Source organism: Rhineura floridana, chromosome 16 (genome assembly GCF_030035675.1).
Source record: "Rhineura floridana isolate rRhiFlo1 chromosome 16, rRhiFlo1.hap2, whole genome shotgun sequence".
Lineage (NCBI taxonomy): Eukaryota > Metazoa > Chordata > Lepidosauria > Squamata > Rhineuridae > Rhineura > Rhineura floridana.
The window spans coordinates 27,458,412-27,482,955 of record NC_084495.1 but is presented as its reverse complement, the minus strand read 5'-3'; the positions used below and the strand labels follow the sequence as shown (position 1 = coordinate 27,482,955).

The window sequence follows — 24,544 nt, the reverse complement described above, 5'->3', positions numbered from 1 at the left end:
GAGATCTGTTTACACCTCTCATATCTCTATTTAGGAGGAGTGTCTGTCCTGAGCTTTGGCAGCAGCAGGGGGAGGGGGGAGGTCATCAGGGCCATGGTGTGGAAAGGCTTAACTACAGAGAGAGAGACACACAGAGTGGACCCAGTCCTGCTCTTTAAAGAGACAATAGTTTTTTTTGCTTTTGTTTCAATTGTGTTGCTTGCATACAATTAACCTCATCTATAGTTTGGCCCTTAAAAACAGACTTTGCTTGGAACTGTACAAAAGCCCCTGCTGTTAGTCAAGTCCATTTATTTCAATAAGTCTACCCTGAATATAACAAACGCTGGATACAACCCCTAGTCTGGCACCAAATACAAAGCACGTGCATGCCTTGCTCATGAGCCCACTCAAATCTATTAGTCCACCTGTGCTTAGCAAAAAAGCAAAATTGTTCAGTGGTATCTGCAAATAATTCACAGAAGAAATGACAATGTAACAACATGAGAACGAGCCATCAGGAAACATGAGCTTAGAAAAACCCTTGGGGCATTCCTCCCCCTCCTCCAAAGATTCTTTTGATAAGAGTAATGAAACTGATAAAGAGCTGACCTGGGGAACAATGTAAGGCCAGACTAGAAGGAATTTGAAATTGCAGACCGCAAAGGGAAGATGCATCATAGTAGCAGGATGATTAGTGAAGAATATGCGGGACATGACAAAATGCCTTGTAGGGAAGGGGAAGACTGACAACAGACTGATTAAAAAGCAATTGTAAAGTGTCAAATTATCCCTGCTGAGGAGGAAATGAAGTTTTAAGTGTGCAGTGGAATAATAGAAACAGATAAAATAATGTTCCTTTCCTAAATGATGGTAAATCCCAGAATGCCTGCAGTTTGAGGTATATGAGGACCACGGACAGTCTTTTAAAGCAGTGGGAGAATGCTGGTGACTTGTAGTAGCAAAACAGGAGTTTTAAAACCTGGATTCAGTTTGGGCTGTTTATTATTGATTTCATATCCTGCCTTTCCAAAGGAAATCCTCACAAGGGAGCTTGAAAAACAGAATTAACACAAATAGAGCAATTAAAACAAATAATGAAATGGAAAACCATTTTAAAAACGGCCCAGATAGGCTAGATCACCTCGGAGTGTTTGTCATTTGATGTCAGCCATTCCAGATCAAGGCTCACGGGCGATTTAAGGCTTGGTCTTGCTACACTGAACACAGGTACAAACTGTCCCTGTGTTTGTGTGAAAGAACGTATTCTTGATTTGTTCAGCTCAGCTATTGTACGCACAGGTACGCACACTGAACACTCCTCAAACATTATGTGTGGTATTTGCGTACACAGGTTGTACCCTTGTTGAATGTAATGTGGGAACACCCCTTTGGTCTCCACTTGGAACAGAACGAATAGGTGATAGAAACTCAAGTTACACCCCAGGACTATACTGCAGTGATACAACACCTGCTTTACATGTCTCACGTTCAGTCCCTGCCATCTCCACCTGGTAGCAGAAGATGAGATGGGCTATGGCTCAGTGGTAGGGCATCTGCTTTGCCTGCGGAAGGTCCCAGTTTCAGTCCCCAGCATCTCTAGGAAGGGCTGGAAAAGAACCCTACCTGAAACACTGGAAAGCTGCTGCCTGTCGGTATAGAGAATGCTAAGCAAGATGGACCAGTGGTCTGACTCAGTACGAGGGAGCTTCCTATGTTAAGAATGTAAGAAGAACCTGCTATAACAGACCAACTGTCCATCTAGTCCAGCATCCTGTTCTTACAGTGGCCAACCAGATGCCTGTGGGAAGCCTGCAAGCAGGACATGAGTGCAACAGCACTCTCCCCTCCTGTGGTTTCCAGCAACTATGTCCCTGTGATCATGTGAGAAAGATCTCTGCCTGATATCCTGGATGCCATCAGAGTTGACAGAGTGAAATAGGCCAATCCTCTGCTCCTGGTATAAGGCTGCTTTCTATGGTTTGAATCTCACCTCTGCCCTGGACTCACTCAGTACTTTTTCTGAGCCCTTCATCTGTCAAAGGGGGAGTATAATGCTGGCCTACCTCTCATTAGAAGTAGGTAAGGATTGCAAGTTCATGAGTATTCATTTTGTAGAGGGTAGCTATCCAGTGTGGTGTAGTGGTTAAGGTGTTGGACTACGACCTGGGAGACAAGGGTTTGAATCCCCACATAACCATGAAGCTCACTGGGTGACCTTGGGCCAATCACTGCCTCTCAGCCTCATGAAAACCCTATTCATAGGGTCGCCATAAGTTGGGATTTACTTGAAGGCAATACAATTACATTTAGCTATGATAGTCAGTTGCAACAAAGACAACGAAGTATTGTGAGACCTTAAAGAGTTTGGGCCCCTCCGGATGTCCTTTTTATTGTACATTCATGATGATTTGTGGTCATGATGATGCTGTCAGGGTAGTCATCTACAATTCCACTTTCAATACTGTTTGCAGCTGCAAATGTTTTGGACCAGTCACACTACTACATTTTTCATCAGTGCATGTCCTGTAACTTCCTGCTGGATTCTCATAGCTGTTTATACACAGATGTTCTGCTTTATTTTTGCCCCACTTTTGTTGCACCAGACAGCAAGAATGGGGTGAAATTGGGGAGGCGTCACAGAACAGCTAACAAAGCAGAATAAATTCACTACTAATACCCAATGCTTGTGTCAAGAACAGGTTGCAGAATACAGGCACAGTAAGATAAGACACCAGTCTGTAAGGGCCTTAACAAATTTATTATGGCACAAGTTTTGTGCACTACAGTCCATATCATCAGATGTATATAAGATAATAAATGTGAAAGGCTTTAAAAAACCACTTTTAAACATGCTGTATAATTGTTGCTGTTGCTCTTAAAGTAAAGGTTTAGGTTTAAAATAGAGTATTAAGTAAAAGTTTGCTGTAGCCTAATTATCTAGGAACATCGAAGTCTGAATTTCCCTTTCTCACTTGGTCAGGGACTGACTAGAGGTGATTTGGGAGTAGCTTTAAAAATAGTCAGTAGCGCAGTTAAAGTGTACTACTTGAAACATTAATGGGATACCTGGAAAGCCGTGATGAATGTAGATCCTCATTTGTTTCATTAAGATTGTTTTAGTTCATTTTTAAGAATTTGGATGCACTTCATTAAAATCTGCTTGGAATAAGAAGAAAGATTAGCACGCTGAATCTCCATCTCATCAGAATCTGGGCACTCTCTAAAAAGTGATCTAGTGTTTTGGAAGGCAGGAAAATTCTTGCATTTTATGGGAGTTTGATGACAGTGCTCTATTTCAACAGTATTTGGAAAGGGGGAGAGAAAAGAAGCAGGATAGTAGGAAATATGATCTGTTTCAAAGTGTGTGTGTGTGATTGAATGCTCCCCAGTATAAAAAAACACTCCCTTCACATAGACAAATAGATGATGGGGAGAAGGGTTAACTGTTGCTGTGCCAATATCTGTCCCAGTAGTTTTTTTCCTCTACAAAGAGGTTTCTGTTTTTCTCCCTCATTCTCAAGGAACTTTAGCATTTTCAGTGGGTATGGAGTAGAAATGGGAGAGAAATTAGATTTTGTTTCATTTAAAGCTGAATCTTATCCGAATTTTGCAGTGCTCCAACCAAACAATGGCTTATAAAAATGCATATTTTAGGGGAAGGGGTGCATAACAATGAATATATCAGTGAAAATAACCTGCAAAAATGCATTTTATCAGGTGAATTTGGTTGCAAAAATGTGCCCATTAGTCAAAACTGCCTACAAAAATATGTTTATTAGGATAAATTTGCACTACAGCACTGGCAAATTTTCATGTGGATTTTTTTTAAAAAAGGCACCAATTGCTGCAGAACTGAATTTAAGATTGGAAAAATGAGAAACTGAGAATACCAAAATTGACAGATCCTTCCATCCCTAGTGTAGAGTAGTGAGCTTACCTTACCATTGTGAGGTGGCCGAGGGTGTTGAGTGCATGCTTTTTCTACCCAGTAAATGTTTTTCCAGCACTCTGCAGCCTCCTCAGGTGCCCCCACTTCCTGATCTGAAAAAGGCTCATACACAGAGTTACTGCATGATGTCTTTTCCTGGAAAGGCGAGTAGCCCATAGGGCTGCACAGTGCAGACTACTAGTGCAATGATGTATAGAATGAAAAAGAGGACATTAATCACAACTCTGCCTTGGCCATCTCAAAAGTATGGTGACAAAAACCCTGCACTCTACCATAAGAATTCTACAGAATTTCTCTGTCTCTTTTGATCAATTTTAATGCCATTTCTTTTCTCAATCACTGATAGCAAATAATGGGGGTGTGAGGGGGGAATGCAGGAGAAATATTTGACACACAACTAATTATAATCCTGTATTCCCCCTGATATGCTAGTGTTCTGTGTGTAGCTATTTTTTCACCTTGTGTGGGAGCCTTCACTCATATAATGCCCCACCTGAACTGGTTCACATACAGTATGTCAGTAGTGGGGAACTTTGGTCTGGTCCAACAGGGCTGTTCTTGTCTACTTATATCCTATCTGAAGGGGATACAATCCAGGAAAAAGAAATTGCACCTCATCTGCTGAAGCCTAAGTTGTACTGTTTGGCAGTGCCCAGGTTCAGACATAATGGGAAACTATTATGGTTTCTCATGACATCAACATGGGCTGGCAGATTTCTCCCTCCGCTAGGAGGAGATTGGAAGCCTTTGCTTCCAAATTTAAACAAACCACAGTTCCCCATTGTATCCGAGCTCAGGGAACTGTGGTTTGTTTTAACTGTAGTTAGTACGGGCAAGCCAGGATCAAACTGTGATTACAGTTAAAGCAAACTTTAGCTTCTTCAGTCTGGATATAACAGGGAACTGTTGTTTGTTTAAAAACTAGAAGTGGATGTTTCTGATAACCTCATGACCATGAAAGGGGAGGGGAAGGGGAGTATGTGAACCCATGCAGGCTTGCTCACATAGTGAGAAACTATGGCTTCCCACGATGTCCGAACCTGACCAGTAGGTTCACCTTCCTTGTTTGCATCCCATTTGTCTTCACAGTCACCAGCAGATATTGTGTAATGCAACCCAGTATTTTGATGCAACAAAGCAGTGGGGGCTGCTTTCAAGGTTGGACAAGGGAGCTTCATCATTGCTCAGCCAAGGTGGAGAGATGGCAAGCCTGCTGTCTCTCTCTCTCTCTCTCTCTCTCTCTCTCTCTCGGGACACATCACTGCAATGCAGCAGTTATCTCCAGCAGAAGGAGTGTATGATTCCCTGGACTGATAGTTAATTAGATTATAGCAGCTGCTGTGGAATGCTAATTCAGTGTTGTCTTTTTAAAAAATGAAGGAAAACACCAAGAGGAACCATGGCCAAGGCTGCCCTGACTGGCTTTTTCTTTTCTTTTTTTGCAGAAGGTAATAGGACAACAGGTGTTCATTAATGAGCTCTTATTCAGAAATTGTTCCAGTGTAGAGTAGGATGAGAGCCCACCAATTGATATGGTAAATAAAGTGGGGGTTAAAGGGTTGTGCTGTCTGATTCCATGCATTCCAACTATCCCTATTTTCCACAGACAGCTCCTATTTTCTGGGTTCCTGTCCCTGATAAATCATTGTCTCTGCCTTTGCAGGATGAGTTCTTAGGGCAAAGCTTGATGCAATTGTGCGAATGACTTCCTAAAGGGGAATTACAGGCATTCCCTGCCTCTCATGATCTGGATCAGAAACCACTTCAGACCCAATCTGGGCCCCTGCGCCTGCTCTTTGCATTGGACAATTGGGAGATTTCTCCCTTGATCCATGCAAATTGCAGGCATGGGGGCCCCTGTCCCCCACTGGGGTTGAAATAGGGGCAAAGAGTTAAAGTAACATCCCTGCATCATCATCAGGGGTCCTGCACCTGCAATTTGCATGAATGGTAACTGTTTTGTCCTGTACATTATTAAATTAAAGATGGTTGCGGGAGTTGGCGGGACTCTGCTTGTGGGCCTCCCACAGGCGTCCGCTTGGCTGCTGTGAGAACAGAGTGCTGGACCAGATGAGCCTGTAGCCTGATCCAGCAGCAGGGCTCTTCTTGTGTTTGTTGTTATAAAGTCAGTGGTATCCAAGCAGCGTTATTAGCTTCAGCTATTATTTCCATGGAGATTTGCTATTTTCATTCATTCTGAGACTCTGGAGAAAGTGTCATACTGTAGTTCAGTACATTTTAGGATTTTATCCTACGTCATTCTGTGGGGGAACATAAGAATGTGGAACATGTGGCCCAGGCGAGCCATTATGTCACCTGTTTCCCTATGGTTTGGTCCCACACTGTTCCCATAACAGTGACAAGAAACAGCCTCATCATTCAGATGTTCTACATGGTTCCCTTTTTAAAGACATTGCCACCAAACTATAGGGAAATCCATAGGTATGTACTGGGCCAATGTTTTGCATACAATAGCCTATTTGAATATCTCTTCTGTTTCTCTTGCTTTCCAGCAGAGATGTAGTTGTCCAGAGTCTCAGGGGGTCTTAGGCCCCTTACATTTTGGGGAGCAGAGTCCCAGCAGGGTCCCTATACCTCCAGCTTCCTATGATCCAATCAGCATGGAAGTGGAGTGTATTAGCCATAGAGAAGAATCTTCTAACATGTTTCCCTTGACCTTTCTTGCTGATTGGAGCCAATCAGAGTGAAAGGAGATGGGTCAGCCACTCAGAAGGCTCTTCTCAGTAGCCAACACACTCCCCTTTCATGCTGATTGGTTCCTAGGGACATCTGCTATTGTGGGAGGAGGCGCATGTGGAAAGGACTGAGGAGTGTGGAGATGGCGACTGAGAGCAAGCATGCGAGTGAGGAGGTGTGGCTGTGAGGGGGCATGGTGTCACTATCATGAAGGGACCCAGCATTTCTGAACTGGCTACTACGTTCCTGCTTTCCAGTACTTTTGAATGCAGTACAAGGGTAATAAGAAACTGGCATACTTTCAAAGTGCATGTATCTTGTGGATATGGGAAAAATTAGAAGGCCCAGCATGGGAGGGCAGGACTTTGTCTTACATTGAGAATGATGGGATTTGGGAGTCCTAGAATTAGTCAAATGAACTGTCTTTGACAATGGAGTAAGTCAGGGGGTAGCCAGCACGGTGTCCTCCAGATGTTTTGGACTACAACTCCCACCATTCCTCACCATTGGCCATTCTGACTAGGGCTGGTGGGAGTTGTAGCACAAAATTTTTGGAGGGCATCAGGTTGACTACCACTGGAATACCACCGGTTGGAATGACGGTTACAGGCAATGACACTCATTATCCCTTTTCCCCCCATCAAGTCAGCCATGCTTATTTCCATCAGTGGGACAGGACATAAGACTGAGCAATGGCAAAAATCCTACCATAGGAAGTCCACATGAGGTTTAATTTATTTCAGCCATAAGAAACAAAACCTTTCTTATGGCCATTCTCCAGGACCACCCTCTGAGGGAGGCTCGGAGGGCGGTGACAAGCGAGAGGGCCTTTTCATTTGTGGCTCCCCATCTGCATAATATACTCCCCAGTGAGGTCCACCTCGTGGCTTTATTGACATCTTTTCAGTGCCAGGTAAAGAATTACCTTAGAATCATAGAATAGTAGAGTTGGAAGGGGCCTATAAGGCCATCAAGTCCAACCCCCTACGCAATGCAGGAATCCAAATCAAAGCATTCCTGACAGATGGCCGTCCAGCTGCCTCTTGAATGCCTCCAGAATGCCTACCTTTTCTCCCAGGCATTTGATAGACTGAGATGATGTTGTCTGTTATTTCCTGTAGTTGTGGGGGGACTTGTTATTGTTGTTTTATTGTTTTGTTTTTATAGTGTGGTGTATTTATTTTTGTTTTTAACCTTGTGGTAAGGTGCTTGGAGACCTTCAGGTATCAAGCAACTAATAATAATAATAATAATAATAATTTTATATATCAAACAACAAGACTGTAGATCATTTCTACATGCAGCCATGTAGAAAACTGTTGTGATCCCTTTCAACACCACTGACCACAGGAATTACCCATCACAAGCTCCATCACAAGAATTTCTTTGCAAATATCCTTGATAACTCAGTCCTACCCATCTCAGTATGTAGGTAGGATGGACGATGGGTGGGAAGAAAACCATGTTTATCTGCACTGGCTGGAACAGAGGGGTATTAATTCTTTCTGTTAGTTCAATAAGCAGCCCTTTGAGTGCAAACTTCTTTTTTCACTACAAATCTGTTGCAAAGCTACTGCAAGCTGACTAACGTTACTAACCAAAAAAGAAAAAGATTTTAAAAAGCGGGGAGAATTGAGCAACCTTGTTTCCATGGAGTTTATTTAACAGTGTGTGCCGATTACTCAAAGCGATATGGGCAGGACCTGGTGATCTAGTGATGCTCTAGAACTTTAACTTTTTAAGGGGTTTGAATCCAGTTTGCCTGCGGATTGAGATAATTTTTTTGACGTTTGTGGCCAGGAGCCCTGCTTTATCGCTTTGTACAGTTTTAAAGTAGTTTAAAGCTTGAATAACATAAAATAACATAATATAATGTTATTTATGTTATTTCCCACGTGAAGAACTCCTGTAAACCTTGCAGTATTGAAACTCAGTGAACAAGGCATCTTAGACAAGCTGAAAAACAAATGGTGGTACGATAAGGGTGAATGTGGCGCCAAGGACTCGGGAAGTAAGGTCAGTCGCTGAAGGTCTTTTCGTACTGATTAGCAATCACATTTTTTTTGACCCACTGTTTTATTTATACCAAAATGACTCTCCAGAGGTAACTATATTTACATTCTAGAGGTTCAAGGCCAATTTTTTTTAAGGGGCAGGGTTTTTTTGTGGGGTTTTTTAAAGGAGAATTCCATTAAAAGCTCAGTAAAGTGACACCCTTTTTCTTTTGCAGTATCAAAGGTGTCATTTTTTATCTACTCAGATATTTTTCTCAAAATTGACCCCCCCACACACACCCCAAAAATAAATCTCAAAGTGGTGTCTCTATTTTAATATATATCTATAGAAAGTCCATTTGAGTTGACGTATGATTTTAAACCTCCAATTCGTCTTTGTTTTCTATAAGTTATCAAAGTATTACGAAGTTTTGAAACTTCTTTCGATGCACAGTGATGGTTTTTGAACCACAGATGCATGAGTATTAAGGATGGATATTTTTGAGAGGACATCACATTAATAAGCATGACACATCATTTTTTTTCCTACAAAAGGCTGGAGGGGTTTATTTTTATTTCCTAAATCTAATAGCGCACTATTTTATTGCTGGTTCATTCCATAAATTTTGGCCATTCAATTTTTCTTTATGATTATTCATCAAACCATTTTGCTACTGTATTACTTACATTCCATACCAGAAATTTTTGCAATGGCATATTTTGATTTTCCTTTTATGGTATGGCTTTCAGCTTATTGTCACAAGCTACACACACAAATTATGTTGCTGGGGTGGTGGGTGTGGAATGGATCAACCCTGCAGGGACTTCTCCAGTGGAACTTCCATAAACTTGAAAAGGACGTTCCATGTGCGGAAGTGACCAAGGGGGTGTTTCCATCCATACACTTTTCCTTCTTGATTTGGGAGAAAACATTATGCTTACCTGCTGTGATGAAACATGGAGATGTATATAATGGCACAATTTCCAAAATATATATATATATAAATGAACTACCCATGCAGTAATAAATACTGATTTGGGTGCCTTTCTAAGGCACAAAACACAACCTGACATACAGTTCCCATTGCAAACAAAATGGAATTGAACATCTGCCTCTTGCTTGTGCCTGTGAAAAATTACTGTGATAATGACCATAATAAGAATTATTAGATGCTTTTCAGAGGGTTCCATCTTCTGGTCCTACTGAAGTCAATAGAAAAGTATTGATTCCAGCAAGGCTGGGATATGGCTTGTTTTTAAGATGAACTTGCGCCGAACGGATGTTTGAATGCACCATTGCAGGATCAGCCTCTTTGTAACTCAAACCTAAAAAAAAAATATCAAAATTTATTAAGACAGCCAAGCCCAGTCTTCTAAAATGCTTTTGCTTTCCCCTGGCTGGAAGGAACTGATCTGTTCTGGGGTGTGATTTTTGTTTGGTTTTGGAGCCTTCTTTTGGGGGTTTCTAAATTTGATACACATTTTGCAACACCTTGAAGATTTTCGGTAAGCTGAGGCTTAACCTGCAACTTTTTAAAGAGTCAGTTTCAAATTTCTGCCGCAAATTGGTCTGGAATCCAGATTGACATCAACTACTCAGGCCTTGCCTACATAAGAGAGCTGTGTTGGTTTTAGATGAAATCAGTGGTCAAACTGGGGCAAATCTCTGTGTGTGGACCGCTTTTTTGTTGATTAAAATGGCTTATTGTTGCCAGTTCCCGCTCGCTGAGTTAGAATTAGCAATCCTGCCATCCACGGAGACTCAGTTGCTTCTGTGGAGTTCATCCTGCAACGTTAAAGTTGGCAAGAGCTCAGTCATTGACTGTGATGCGAGTGTTTGGCTTGGGGGGAAAATCCCACTCTCTCAAGCCCAAAAGCAGTCTGTCCACATTGGGACTTGAACCAGTTTGACTCCGTCAGTTTGAATTCATGTCCAGTGCACCCCTGCACAGCTTTCTCATGTTGACAAGCCTTCTGATTTTCTTTGTGTCACAGCTCAAACCATAAGTATTCAAACAATTGAGAAACCAGATAGCAGGTAATTCATTCCAGCAGCAAAATGGTTATGATGGTGTCTCAAAACAGAGAAATCATTATTATTTTTCAAACAAAATCTCTTCCTCACCCCACCTCCTTAAACAGAATAGATTGATTAATATTTTTTAAGCTGGGTTTTTGTTTGCTTCAACTCCAGAAACTCAGATGAGAGCTTAGGGTTATTTAGCTGAGCCTGAAAGTAACTGACCAACTTCAGCACACATGGTTGTTTTTGCTACCTGGGTTTTAAAATAGCAAAACTTGAATTATTTTCCTCTACATTCTCCAACATCAACAGTGTTGAGGATTTTTCTTTATTTTTTTAAAAAAGGAAAAATCAGTTTTCTATTAGTTCACCCTGTTTTGTTCTGCTCCACACCAGAGGGGAAGACTTTAAAAGTTCAGTGGGAAGGGTCAGATTTACATAGTGATACTCACCATGCGGCTGTATGAGCCAGCTACACAGTGAGTACCACTGGGCTGGGGAACATTCATATTGTTACCAAATCTAGTTAGCACCAAGCAGGGGGAGATAAAACATTATTTCATGCATGTTCCTGCCTTATGTGCTTTAATGTCATGGGACATAATTTGTGAGATTAATCTGGCAAATGTCTTTTGGTTCACCTGGTACCTCTGAAACTGACGTACAGATTTGGGTGCAAAGAGTTCTAAGCTGCAAAAATAGTGAGAGCGAGTTGTTTAAATACACGTTTAGGCCTTCTAAAGTAGACACCTCTTAGCTTTGCCCGGTTAACATGTTGTCCTTCTGTCCCTTTCCTTCCCTCTACAAAACTAACCAACTGGTTCATTTTTCTTAGGACAAGACAAGCGCTCTGAGCCTGAGTAATGTTGCTGGGGTTTTCTATATTCTGGTCGGAGGTCTCGGCCTTGCCATGACGGTGGCCTTGATAGAGTTCTGTTACAAGTCTCGGGCCGAGTCCAAACGAATGAAACTCACAAAGAACACACAAACCTTTAAGCCTGCTCCTCCACCCAATACCCAGAATTATGCTACGTACAGAGAAGGCTACAACGTGTATGGAACAGAAAGTGTTAAGATCTAGTGGTACGGCTAAAGGTCCAGTAAGCAAATCAACTGGTTTATGTTTTTGGTGTTCCCTGTGGTGATGTGCTGTTGGTGTTGTGTTCCCCAACGCGGAGTAACTTCTCAGGATTATACACATCAGAAGTGGGACACAACACAGTTGATGTCTTTTCAACATGTGTTCTAGCAACACCAGGGGAAGGGCCATAGCTCAGCAGCAGACCATCTGCTTTGCATGCAGAAGGTCCCAGTTTTAATCACCAGCATCTCCAGGCAGGGCTGGGAGAGTCTCTTGCCTGAAACCCTGAAGAGCTGCTGCCAGTCAGTGTAGACAATACTGAGCTAGGTAGGCCAATGGTCTGACTCAGCATAAGGCAGCTTCCTCTGTTCCTATCTTTAATTCACCAGCCTTTATTATTATTGATTTGATTTCTTACCCACCCTTCACCATGAGGTCCCAGGGTGGGTTACATCAATTTAAAAATGCAGAGTTGCAGCCGACTGAGTTAAATTCAGAAGAGACCTACTGAAAAAGTCAGTTGCCACCCTGGATTTTCATGCTGGTGCCAGAACAATTTAAATGGCAACTTCGAGATGTGGCCTACCACCTGAGATAGATAAATCGTTTAGAACCCATTTTGGCATATAAGCGGTAAATAAATCAAAACAATAACAATTCGAATAATAAGAGCACACACACATCAGTGCATCCCTGATGGAAAAATAACCCAAAGTTATTAGCTGCTGTGACAAGACACATTATGAAAGTTTGCAGTGTCCAACAATCACCTTAATGCACCAAAAAGTGATTTATAAATTCCCAAGTTCATTCTTTTTATATCTAGAAAAGAGCATTAGAACATAAAACAAGATAACTTCTTTAAATTGGTTGTAAACAAAAATCATAATAATAAATAACTTAAATTTGTTGTCCTTTCATGGAGCCCCCAAAATCTCCCTGTTCCTCATGGCAAGGCCAGCCCTGGCAACTTTGGTACTGGGCATCACAGGTCTTGCCAGGACAGCAAGCCCTCCAGCCTTACACATAGAGACGGACATCAGTGACCTATTCTTTCCTGACTTTCTTATGGTCTTTTCCCCTTGTATTGATTAAAGGGAACTGTGGCAAATTCAGGTAAGTGTGCTCTGAAGGTGTTTTCCCTGCTGCTCTACAAAGTGACGGAGGTGGCAGGGATGGGTGGGGAGTAATCCAACTTTCTACAATGATGTGATTTATTTATGCAAGAAGAGTGAATAATGGGAATGGGTGGGAAATCTCCAGGTGAAGCCAAAGGCAGAATTCCCATTTACTTGACTGAGGGAGCAGATCTTTCAAATCAGTAAGTGCCTCCACTGTATATGAAAGGTCACAGCTGTTGTATTGGCATCGCTGAGTGACAGTGATGGGTTATGGGGAAGGGCTGTAGTTCAGTGGTAGAGCATCCGGTTTGCGTACGGAAGGTCCCACGTTCAGTCCCTGGCTTCTCCAGATAGGATTGGCAATGTCCCCCATCTGAAAACCCTGGAATCACTACTAGTCAGTGTAGACAATACTGAGCTAGAAGGACTGATAAAGTCTGACTCAGTACAAGACTGCTTCCTATGTTCCTGTGTAGTGTCATTCAAACTCAGAACAGCATGGATCCTGCAAAAAGAAAACAATCCTGCTCACCCAGTCACAGATAACAAAAGAGTATGGAAGACAGCTGTCAGGAAGGGTAGATCCACTCTTCCTATCCTATAATCTCTTAAACTACCCACATGCAAGGGATGCCACCCCATTCATAATGCTCACTGATAGTTCACTCTTTTTTTTTGAGATCTCTGTTCACAGTACATAGAAAATGGAGTGTGTGTGGAAAGGCCAAGTGCGCATCTGAACAAATTTCAATCTCCTCCAGCCTTCAGTTTTAAAAATATGACTTGGTTTGTATGTGTGATGCCAAACCTTAGTTTGTCATTTTGTTAACAAGCAATCAGAAGAGGCCTCAGGTTTGCACACACCCATCCCGGGCTTCCAAGTATGATTTGCTGGGCAAGCCCAAACCATCATTTAGCAATTTGGATGAGATGGGAAAGCATAGTTTGCCTTGACCAGGAAAGAATGTAAATCATCTGCTTGTGAAAGAGGGAAGGAGGGGGGATGTGCAAGCATGATACCTCTGACTTCCTGCTCACATAATGCCAAACTGTAGCTTGAGCCATCATGATGAGGGTGAAGGACAGACAAGAAGCTACTGCAATTTTCCTTTAAAATGAAAGGGAAGAATAAGTAATTTTATACAAAGTATAGGACTGGATCCAAAGGTTCCCTTCCTCTGACAGAAGAAGCATTCTCTGACAGATAGATTCCAACAGGCTATGAACCCACCTCTGAAGACCAATACAATAGCAATCAGGTTGCTTTTCATATCATATGTTGAAGCTCTTCCCCCAAGTGAGTCTATATCTCCTAAATAAATCATGAAATTGATTCTTTAAGGTTAGTGTAATTCACCTAACTTTTTGCTTGAGATTCAACTCACAGACCTCACTAACCAAAAAAAACACAAAAACTGCAGTGCAAAAAGTATTTGTTCTTATTATGCAGTTATTATTTTTGTATTTATTTCTCTATATAAGGTTTTTTTAATTACACACTTTCTTCTTAGCTTTGAACTTTTGTCTTTTTTTTAATGAATATTTGTTTAATAAATTTCATGTCAGAAGGATTCCTTCCAAGGGAAAAAGTGTCCTTTCTGCCAGAGGAAGGAAACCTTTGGATCCAGCCCATTGCACTTTAATTAGCCAAACTCTGAAAACTGAAATTGCTCTATAGGATGACAAGGGGCTGCATAATGCATTGTCCCTCCAATCATGGTAGGATTCAAAGAGGTGCCTAAGGCATGCCCTGGGGTGGGGAACCTTTGCTTTTCCAGATGTTGCTGAACTACAACTCCCATCTGCCTCAGCCAGCATGGTCATCTGGAGAGCCAAAAAGCATCCCCATACCTGCCCTAGGTCACATTCACACCATAAATTGAAAGCATTTTTATACCACTGTCCTGGTAAAAGATGTGGCTTCAAAGAATCTTGGTAACTGTAGTTTGTTAAGAGTGTTGGGAATTGTAGGTCTGTGAGATCATGACACTTAACAAACAACAATTACCAGGATTCTTTGGGGGATGCCAAGATGGTTAAAAGTGGAATAAAATGTGCTTTAAATGTATGATGTGGATGTCACCCTAGCGTTTGCATGTGCCCCATCAGAATCTGCCCATATGTCCTTTAAGTGGCGGACTTCCTCTTTCCATTTTACAACTCACCTTAATTTCAAAAGGTGTGCCACGTGGATATTTGAGGCAGGGTGTTTCTTCAGGAATATGAGCCTAAACTTACTTTTGGAAGGTGTTGGTCTTTGGCTCCAGGTTTAAAGATGAACGCAACAGATAGGATCCAAAGGCTCCCTTCCTACAACAGAAGGAGCTTCTTCCAATATAACCTTTTAGATCCAGCCCAATATGGTTACAAGGGCCATGTTCGCTCTTTGCCATCTCTCCAGGGGCAACATGCCAGCAGTGGGCAGAACCAAAATAAGAGTGGGTGTGGCCAAGATGAGAATGGCTGCCCCTCTCCCCCCACACACACTGTTTGCCACTGCTAAGCTCTTTCCCCAACAGCAGGGCAGCATGAGGGAAGGAGCACAGATCACCACGAGTGGGTGTCTAAGCTCCTATCCCAATGATCTCCTCTTCCCCTTTGATTATCTGATCAGGAAACCACTGAACAGTGTCAATGTGAGGACTACTCCTTTGGGAAGCACTCAAAGCAGGAGTTCCAGAAGATGTCAGTTCTGCCCCCACCACAAATGTCACTATGGACATGCTCAGTGCAGTCTTGTTTACTTTTGACATGGAAATAAGTTGCACATAATGAAGCTTATTTCCACATAAACATGTATAGGTAAAATGTAAATGTACTGCCTTCAAGTCGATTCCCACTTATGGTGACCCTATGAATAGGGTTTTCATGAGGCTGAGAGGCAGGGACTGGCCCAAGCTCACCCAGTGAACTTCATGGCTATGTGGGGATTCAAACCCTTGTCTCCCAGGTCGTAGTCCAACACCTTAGCCACTACACAGCACTGGCTCTGGATTGCACTGTAAATGTCAGTAGCCAGTTGATATGTCTTGCCCATTTTTATTCCCACTGATGAGGTGACTAGCTGGACCATCTCTATGTTATTGGCCAAATGGAAAGCTCCCCCACACTGGGGAATTCTGAGTTTACATAACTAGGCAAAGTAAATTCTGAATTTACAGTAATGAAAGTAGAACATAATCTACGCCCAGTACAGTTTTTGAATTCAAGCTCTGGGAGGCATGATCCCTGTCCATGTCTGAGCTTCTTGCTCCCCTGCAATAAGTCCACCTCTACCCTACTTTGAGGAAGGATGCAACTCAGTGGTAGAGCATCTTTAGAGGAAAATCCAGGTTCAGTCCCTGGCATCTCCAGGTAGGGCTGGGAGAGACTCGTACCAGGAACCCTGTAGAGCTGCTACCAGCCAGCTTAGGTCAAGAGCAGGGCCTTTGGCCCTCCAGATGTTGCTAAACTAGAACTCGTATCAGTCCTAGAAATCATGGCCAATGGCAAGGGATGATGAGAGTTGTAGATGTCTACAACTTCTGGAGGGCCAAAGGTTCCCCAAACCTGGCATGGACAATCCTGAGCTAGATGGACCACTGGTTTGATTCAGGCTGCTTTCACACTGCACTTTATTCTGTTATTCTGATGATTTCTTACCTGGTCATTTGTGCATTATATTTGATCTTTCACACGACGCACAAGCTAGCTTCAGAATTCTAGTGGAATGTAGTGGAAGTTTAGCATTAATTTCCGTGATAAATGATACCAGAAATAATCCATTAGCAAGGCTGAGAACCCGGAAGATTGCAGGAGTTTTTTGCTAGCTTCAGCCGCTCACATGACAGGCATCCCAGCATGCAGTTCATTCCCACCCTTTAGTCACGCGGGGGGGGGTTGCCTGACAAACATTGTACCGGCATTGGAGCAGATCGCAGCAGCATTTCCACCCAACACCCCTGTCTTGATACAACTAAAACAATTTAAAAAGTCAGATCCTAAAGGGAGAGGTGATGGGACGAGATCTTAGGCCTCCTGCACAGCAGGGAACAGTGTGCATGGGTGAGGGATGAAAACAAGCCATGCGAAAGACAGTTGCATGAAATGCCGGTATATCGGCTGAAAAAGCTGCTGTTCCTTAATGCAACAGGTGCTGCAGTGTGAAAGGGATTTTAGAAATCGGGACAGAAGCTTTACCTTTTCAAACCGTTAAAACCAGCCTTTCCCAACCAGTGTGCCTCCAGATGTTGTTGGACCACAACTCCCATCTTCCTGACCATTGGCAGTGCTGGCTGAGGCTGATGGGAGTTGTGGTCCAATAATATCTGGAGGCACACTGGTTGGGAAAGGCTGCGTTAAACTAACGCAATCAGCCCCATGTGTGAAAGCAGCCTCAGTGTAAGGCAGCTTCCTTTGTTCCATAGGTCCCCCTCTCTCCATCAGTAAACCTTGAAGGCAACTACTTATAGGGGAATTCATATGTAATATTCATCAAGTGTAAAGGCTGTGTCCCTGTATATACAGTACAACAGTTGAGGTGTACACATCAGCAAGTATACACTCTTTCTCCCAAACACTTGCATGTATGTATGTAGAGAGTGCCCCTGTGGGAACAAGCCTTGTATCTAGGAGGATTTTGTGGTGCTGTGTATTTTTCAGCATGAGTAGCTAATTCTCAAGTAGCTGATGTTCAGATCTGTTCCATCTTTACTCCTTCCTGGTTCTCTCCTATGCCTTTGTGACAATTTCCCTCTCATGGAACATACACAGCTGAAATATTTGCAATCTCATTGCAGATTCCGCACTTGCAATGGCATGCAAAGGGAGAAGTGACCGAGATCCCGGCGACTTCACCGATCCTGACCACCTGAGCCAATTGTACTCCCTCCTTAGGTGTCGGGCCTGACACATTATTGACGATGGTGCAATGAACTCTTCATAGGAATTTTTCTTTTTCCTTCAGTGCCTTACAGGAAATCCTTAAGACTCAAAAACAATGCAAACCATCAAAAATAGTCTTGCTTTGCTTGAAAACAGAACAACAACTATAACTACAAGGACTGATAAGACAATATTCTCATCGTGGAAAGAGAGAGAGAGAGAAAGTATTCTTGTAAAAATAATTTTAACAAAAGTTCAACAGAAGCCATTCTTTGATACCACTGCACAGTGTATATGGACGTTAAGTCTTTTGACAAGAGACAAAAAGTTTTCAAGTGCCCCATTTTATCAAAATATTAAGTTGTTCTTAATATTATGCCTCAGAATACCACTGCTTATATTCCTAGAGCAGCCTGTTAACCTAACTCTGTGATTTCCTGTCACAATGCATTGCTCTGTTTCTTCCTTTGTGACAGTAGAGATTCCTTTTTGCCATTGCCGCTCTAGAACCTGCCTCGCCTTTTAAGAAATGCATATATCCACTCCAACAAGTGAATGTAGAGAGGGGAAAGGGGGAGCCAAATGTGCCAGCTAATCAAAATAAAGCATTACAGAGATCATGCATCAATCTGTCAAGGAAGAAGTAAAGTTTGCAAAGTAAAGTTTTCGAGAAGGAAAAAAACACCACAGGGCAGGCCAGAAATGCACCCTTTCCTCCTCCCCCCCCCCATCATCTACAGGTGCTTTCTTTTTTAAAAAAATGAATAGCATCCAATAGTTTTGAGAAGAATTCACCATTTCATTTCCTGCCATGTTTTTTTTTTATTTCTGTGCCATATATCTTTGGATGTATGTTGCTGGCATTTTTCATTCAGATTAAATATCAAAGGATTAAAAGTGAGAGAACCGGAGAATATATTCATCCCCAAGAATGCAGTCTCAGAATCCCCATCTTTTCTTTTATAATAATAATAATTTTAAAAAAATCTAGCACTGTGCTTCAGATGATGCTTTGTGGATCAGCCTCGCTCTGTAAAAAAAAATAAAAAAAAATAACACAGGATGGTACCTCAAATGAGACCAGTCGGTCCGGCTCGTAACAAAATGCTCTAGCATTACTATTGCTGGTAGTAATTATATACTCAGCTGCTGCCAGTCATCATTTCACAAGTACTTTTTTTCTTTTTCAAAGATACTTAGGTTCATCTTTAGTTTCATAAAGGATATAGCGCATCCCAGAATATACTGCTTGAGATACAGAATCTGCATTTATTGCCTTACAGCTTTTTCAGATGTAGGATGTGCTCCACCTAAGAATCTAGCAGGAGTTGACTTAATGTTGGAAGAGTTCAGGGGCAGAGCACATAGTTGGTGCAGAGAAGGTCCCAAGTTCAATCCTTGGCAACTCTAAATTAAAAGAAAAAAAAAGACCTCAGGTAACAGGGTGCAGTATTAAGACCTCTGAGTCTGGAATCTTGGAGAACTTTTTGCCAGTCAGAGTAGGCATCCTTGGCAAGGTAGACCAATGGTCTGATTTGTTATGAAGCAGCATCATATGTTCATAGCTGCATCTTTTTCTAAAAAAAATAGTCATTTACCCGATAGATAAAATACCCGATAAAGAAGTCATCTACATACTAATTACCTCTAATATGACAATATGTGCAATTGGTAGTTCAGCAAGGGTTTCATTTCATATTTAACATACTGGATATTAAACAAAATTTTAAAAATATTATGAATATATTTTTTTCTTTAAAATTAAAAAAGGAGAAAACATTTGAAAGAGGTCACTGAATATATTTGATAGCTCATTAGAACAAGGCATATAAAGGTCACTGGTGATATATTTGATAGTTCATTAAATCAAGGGATATGTTATAGGATTAAAGGGGGGGGACACAAATGTAACATTAAAAAAAACATTGAAGAAAATTCTCCCGTAGAACAAGCTGCTGCTCATGTTTTTACAGAGATATTAAGCAAAAAGAAGCTGTTCTTTTTCATGAAACTGTGATTCTCAATTTATGAATGCTATAATGTGCCAGCAAAAGGAAATGCAAAGCTGTGCAAAATGTTGTATTTAAGTAAAAAAAAAAGAAAAAAGGAAAAAAGAAACATTTTCTTAGATGCTGTATAAAAAGAAATGTATGTTTATCAAATGAAAATAATTTTTTCAAAGTGGAAGCTTCACACTAGTGAAGGGTTTGGTAAAAAGGTTGTTATTTTTTAAAACATGCATGTTTAAATAATAAAAAAGTGTCAATTGCTTTAAAAAAAATTCTGCTACTAACTTCAAGCTGTGGAAGTTTGGCAGTAACCATCTGAGAATATTTTTTTATTCTTTTTTCCCTTTTATTTTTCTTTTGTTTTAAAAACAACAGAAAATCTTTTTAGGCTATTTCTTGATTTGGTTGTTAAAATTGCACTTCAGTGAACAGAAGAAAAAAGAAAAAAAAAACTTGCCAAGCAAAACTCATGGCTGTCAAAAATGTAAACTGCATGTGTGGGCATAAATTCCTAAGCCTCATTTTAATGAGGTCTTGTACAAAGAATTTTAATACATTTTGTAAATAAAATTGTGAAGAAAACAAAATAAAAAAGCTGATTCTGAACTTTTGACTAAAGCAGACACTTGGCTAAGTAGCCTGTTTCATGGATATTCTTGATAACTTCTGTCTAGACAAGTCTGATATTTCTCAGCGTTCTAAGGATCTCCATTTTCTTTTTAAAGTTTCTAGTCCTTGTCCATACAGAAAATCCTACAAACATATCTGGCATTTCCAAACTAAAACAGTGGCAATAATTGCTCGTCGGTTCACTAATCACTAGCAACAAGTGCACAAATTTACTACAGGCAGTTTTCATCAAATGAAATTAGTTGCATTTAATTTACAACATAACCATCTACAAGCAGCGGTGTCACTAGCGGGAGTGCAGGGGGTTGCGGACCTCCGGTGCGCGCCCCCCAGGGGCATGGACGAGGTGGCCGGGCTTGCGTGCGTGCGTGCACTCGAGGCCAGCCACCCGTCCATGCCCCTGGGAGGGCGTGCGCCGGAGGGGCACCTAGCCGGAGAAGGTCTGGGAACGCCAGCGTGCCTCCCTCGCCCCGCCGACGCTGCTCCCAGTCTCACCCGCCTGCCCGCCTCCAAGGAGGAGGAGTTGGAGCAGCCTTGCCGGGCAACTGCGCAGGGTGGGGCGGCTCTGGGTGTCACCCCCCTCATGGTGACACCCGTGTGCGGGCCACACCCTCCACACCCCGGTAGTGACGCCCCTGTCTACAAGCTTCCCTCATCAGCACCTGGTACCCTTGGGCAGTTGTCAGGACTCATCAGGGCCCATCAGCACGCATGCCTACCTGTCTCTCGCAGGGAGGGAGCTTCTTCCGCCCACCCATTCACTGGCTTCACCTCCCCTGTCTTTTGCAGCTGCGCAGGCTGCTACACGCATGCATCACTGCCATCAACCAAGATGGTGCTGGAGGCTTCAGCCCCTTAGGGAAACCTTGGCTGCCAACATGGTTAATGGCAGTCCTGCGCGCACAGCCTGTGCAGCCTGCGCAACCACAAAAGACAGGAGAGACTGGTAGGTGAAGCCAGAGAACAGGCGGGTGGAAGAAGCTCCCTCCCTGTGATATGCATTGGCTACTCTGCTGCAGATCATGGAAAAGGAGCGCTACTCCTCCCCCACCCTATCGAGAGGCCCCTCAGGGGCCTCTGTTGCTCCAGGAGCCCTCGGCCAGGCCCAACCTGGCTGCCCTTTGGGTCCGTCCCTAATACCTGCCCTCCTATGCTGGGTGGCTGATTCTTTCAGTAGTGCTTGGTGGTCATTGGGACTGGTGGAACAGAAGGCAGGAGCCCAAACAGTAGCTAGAGCCAAAGCCAATGAAAGGCAGAGCCAAGTAATTCCAATTTTGTCCCCATCCTCTTCCATGATGAGTTGTACAAAGACAACACTGAGCCCAAGGAAGAGGAGGCTGACGGGCAATACTATCCCCCTGGTCTAATTGTAAGTAAGAAGTAGGGATGGGGTTGCCATTTCATTCCATTCCATTTTTCAGTTTGTCCAATGGGCCTATTTGCTATAAATTGTGTTCTGCTAGTTTTCGCAATTCCTAGTTCTCTCTCCCCCCCAAAAAATGCATAATTTTCTCCATTATTCCTTATGCTGCTGTATATTTATATACTGTATACAACAGTAGCAGATTAGAAAAATAATTACATAAATAGTTACGTAATTCATGCAGCAGATTTTTTTTAAACAAAAATTATGGTGTCGCTAATAGCCGCTAGGCTACAACAGAAGGGCGTAGAAAAAGAGGAAGGCCAAACAAGAGATGGATTGATTCCATAAAGGAAGCCACAGACCTGAACTTACAAGATTTGAGCAGGGCGGTTCATGACAAATGCTCTTGGAGGTTGCTGATTCATAGGGTCGCCGTAAGTCATAACTGACTTGAAGGCACATAACAACAATAGCCGCGAATGCAGCAATGAAATGAACGGGTGGATTATCCCTGAATTCAATACCAAATCTGACTTTGTGAATATTCTACAACATCTCTAGAAAGAAGGCAGGCAGGTGGGGGCTGGCTGAGGTTGGTGGGGCAATGCTCCATTTGCCCTAATACAGCAGCCTCCACTGGGGTTTTTGAGCTATCACTTAAAATCCTCACAGTGCCCCATAATGACTCTACATTAGGGGCATTACATGAAATTTAAAATGGCACCTTCTAATGAGGGATGGGGGGAGTAATTAGATTCATCTCACATCTAAAGGTGAGCTTACCTAATTCGCATTCCCAAAACAAGAGGGGAACCAAAATAGAGCTGTCCTGCAAAATGTGCACTTTTCCGAATTTTGCATTACCATTTTTCAGCCAAGTAATGTGTACAAAAATGCATATACTAGTAAAAGCAACATACAAAATGCACTATATTAAGGGGATTTGCTTTGCAAAAAAACACTTGACTTAGGAGAAATTCACACTAAAAACAGGTTGGAGTTTCATGAGGGCTTTTTTTTTAAAAAAAATGCAAACTGATGTGGAAATGTGGAGAATTGAACTTAAGGCTGGGAAAATGAAGAACTGAAACTGACAGATCTGCCCATCGATAGAGCTGCTCATCCCTATTTCTAACAGCCACCCACTGCTGCTGCCAGGGAAGCCCAGTTGTCAGATAAACCCACAGTTCCTGACATGGAAGGGACACACTGGAGGTGCCCCCTGAGTCTCTCCTGTTCTAAACCAGCCTCGCCTTCTCCCAGCTCTGCTGACTAGGAGAAACTGCAGTCAGACTTACAGGGTTACAAACACTTAACAGATCCAGGTTTTTGTGTGTCTCTTGGGCAAGACTCCTCACTGCAGCACGTCCAATGAGCTCTTGTCAGTCGGCCCCCTTCTGGGGTGCGGGCCCTTGGCAGATGCCCAATCATGCTGACACCTTGACACAAACCCTGGTCCCATAAACTATCCCACTTAAAGGGATGGCTCACTTTCACAATGGGTTTAATCAGCTCCATGGTCATTTCTGCAGGGACATTGTGAGCCCAGATAGACTCCTCCACATCCACACCAAACCTTTATTCCACTTTAAACAGCCATGCCTTCCCCCAAAGATCCTGGGAAGTGTAGTTTGTGAAGGGTGCTGAGAGTTGTGAGGAGACCATTATTCTCTTCACAAGAGCTCCAGTTCCCAGTATTCTGTGGGAAGAGGAGGCTAACTGTTAAACCACTCTGGCCATTGGAGCTCTATCAGGAGAATAGGAGTCTCCTAATAATACTCGGCACCCTTTACAAACTACACTTCGCAGGATTTTGGGGGGAAAGCCATGACTGTTCAAAGTGGAATAAAAGTCTAGTGTGCGTGTGGCCATAGAGCCCCCAATGAGAGCAATGGATTGCTGGCAGATGAGATGTGGTAAACCCAGCAGGGCAAAGGTTAAAGAGAACGGCTGGGATGCAGTCAGCCACAAATTCTCTTGGGGATCTGGCACACAATGGAGTTAAGCCCATCTACAAGCAAATGCCCAGTGTGGAAGCAGGTCGCTGCACCTATCAGCCCAACTATACCAAAATATGAAATGGAAATTTTTTTGTATGCAGAATCAAAGCACCTTCTCCACCTTTTAAAGATGTTAACCATCCCAGGTTTTCTTTCTCCTTCACTATCAAAACAGGTTCTCGCTTCTGGCCTTTGCAACAGGAGATAGTCATGGCCAGCTACAGGGCCACACAACACAAAGCTGGCTGCCATTTTGAGAGACACTATAAAGCAGGACTAGACAACTTAGAGCCCATGGCCACATTCTATCTGACCTTAGGTACTCTAAGCCACACCTCCTCCCCAGGCCACACCCCTCACTGGCCTTGCTTTACACCTCTACTTGTGTGTTTTTGCCTTGCGGGAATGTGTCCTTGAACTCTGAGCATGACTTTTGCATGCCTAATTATAACAAAATGATTCCCTCCATGAGTGCCTCCTTTTTCTTCCAAACTGCTGGGAGCAGCGAAGGAAGCCATAGTCTGGTCATGTGGCATGGCAGGGTTACACACCAGGAGGCTTTCTTCCCCATATTCAATCCCTGGCATCTCCAGATAGGGCCGGGAATGTTCCCTGCCTCAAACTCTGGAGAATCACAACTAGTCAAAGTAGACAATACTAAGCTGGATGGGCCAATGGTGACTCATTATAAGGCCACATTCACACCATACATTTATTTCACTATTAGTCCACTTTAAACAGTCATGCCCCCCCAAGAATCTTGGGAAGTGTAGTTTGTGAAGAGTGCTAAGAGTTATTAGGAGACCCCTATTCCTCTCAGAGAGCTACA

General features: G+C 42.7%; 1 protein-coding gene across 2 annotated transcripts in view; it reads left to right on the top strand.

Annotated features, from left to right (window-relative positions):
* Nucleotides 1-19,415, top strand: part of GRIA3 (glutamate ionotropic receptor AMPA type subunit 3) — a 236,851-nt gene extending 217,436 nt beyond the window's left edge. Inside the window, exons 14-16 of one of the 2 annotated variants that reach the window (XM_061598226.1) lie at nucleotides 8,530-8,644; nucleotides 11,481-11,728; nucleotides 17,626-19,415. In XM_061598226.1, the coding sequence (XP_061454210.1) occupies nucleotides 8,530-8,644; nucleotides 11,481-11,726 (361 nt within the window). In that variant the 3' untranslated portion in view covers nucleotides 11,727-11,728; nucleotides 17,626-19,415. Of the gene's footprint in view, nucleotides 1-8,529; nucleotides 8,645-11,480; nucleotides 11,729-17,625 lie in introns of those variants that run through there. The other variant, XM_061598227.1, reaches the window with a different exon arrangement.
* The last annotated feature ends 5,129 nt before the right edge of the window (nucleotides 19,416-24,544 follow it).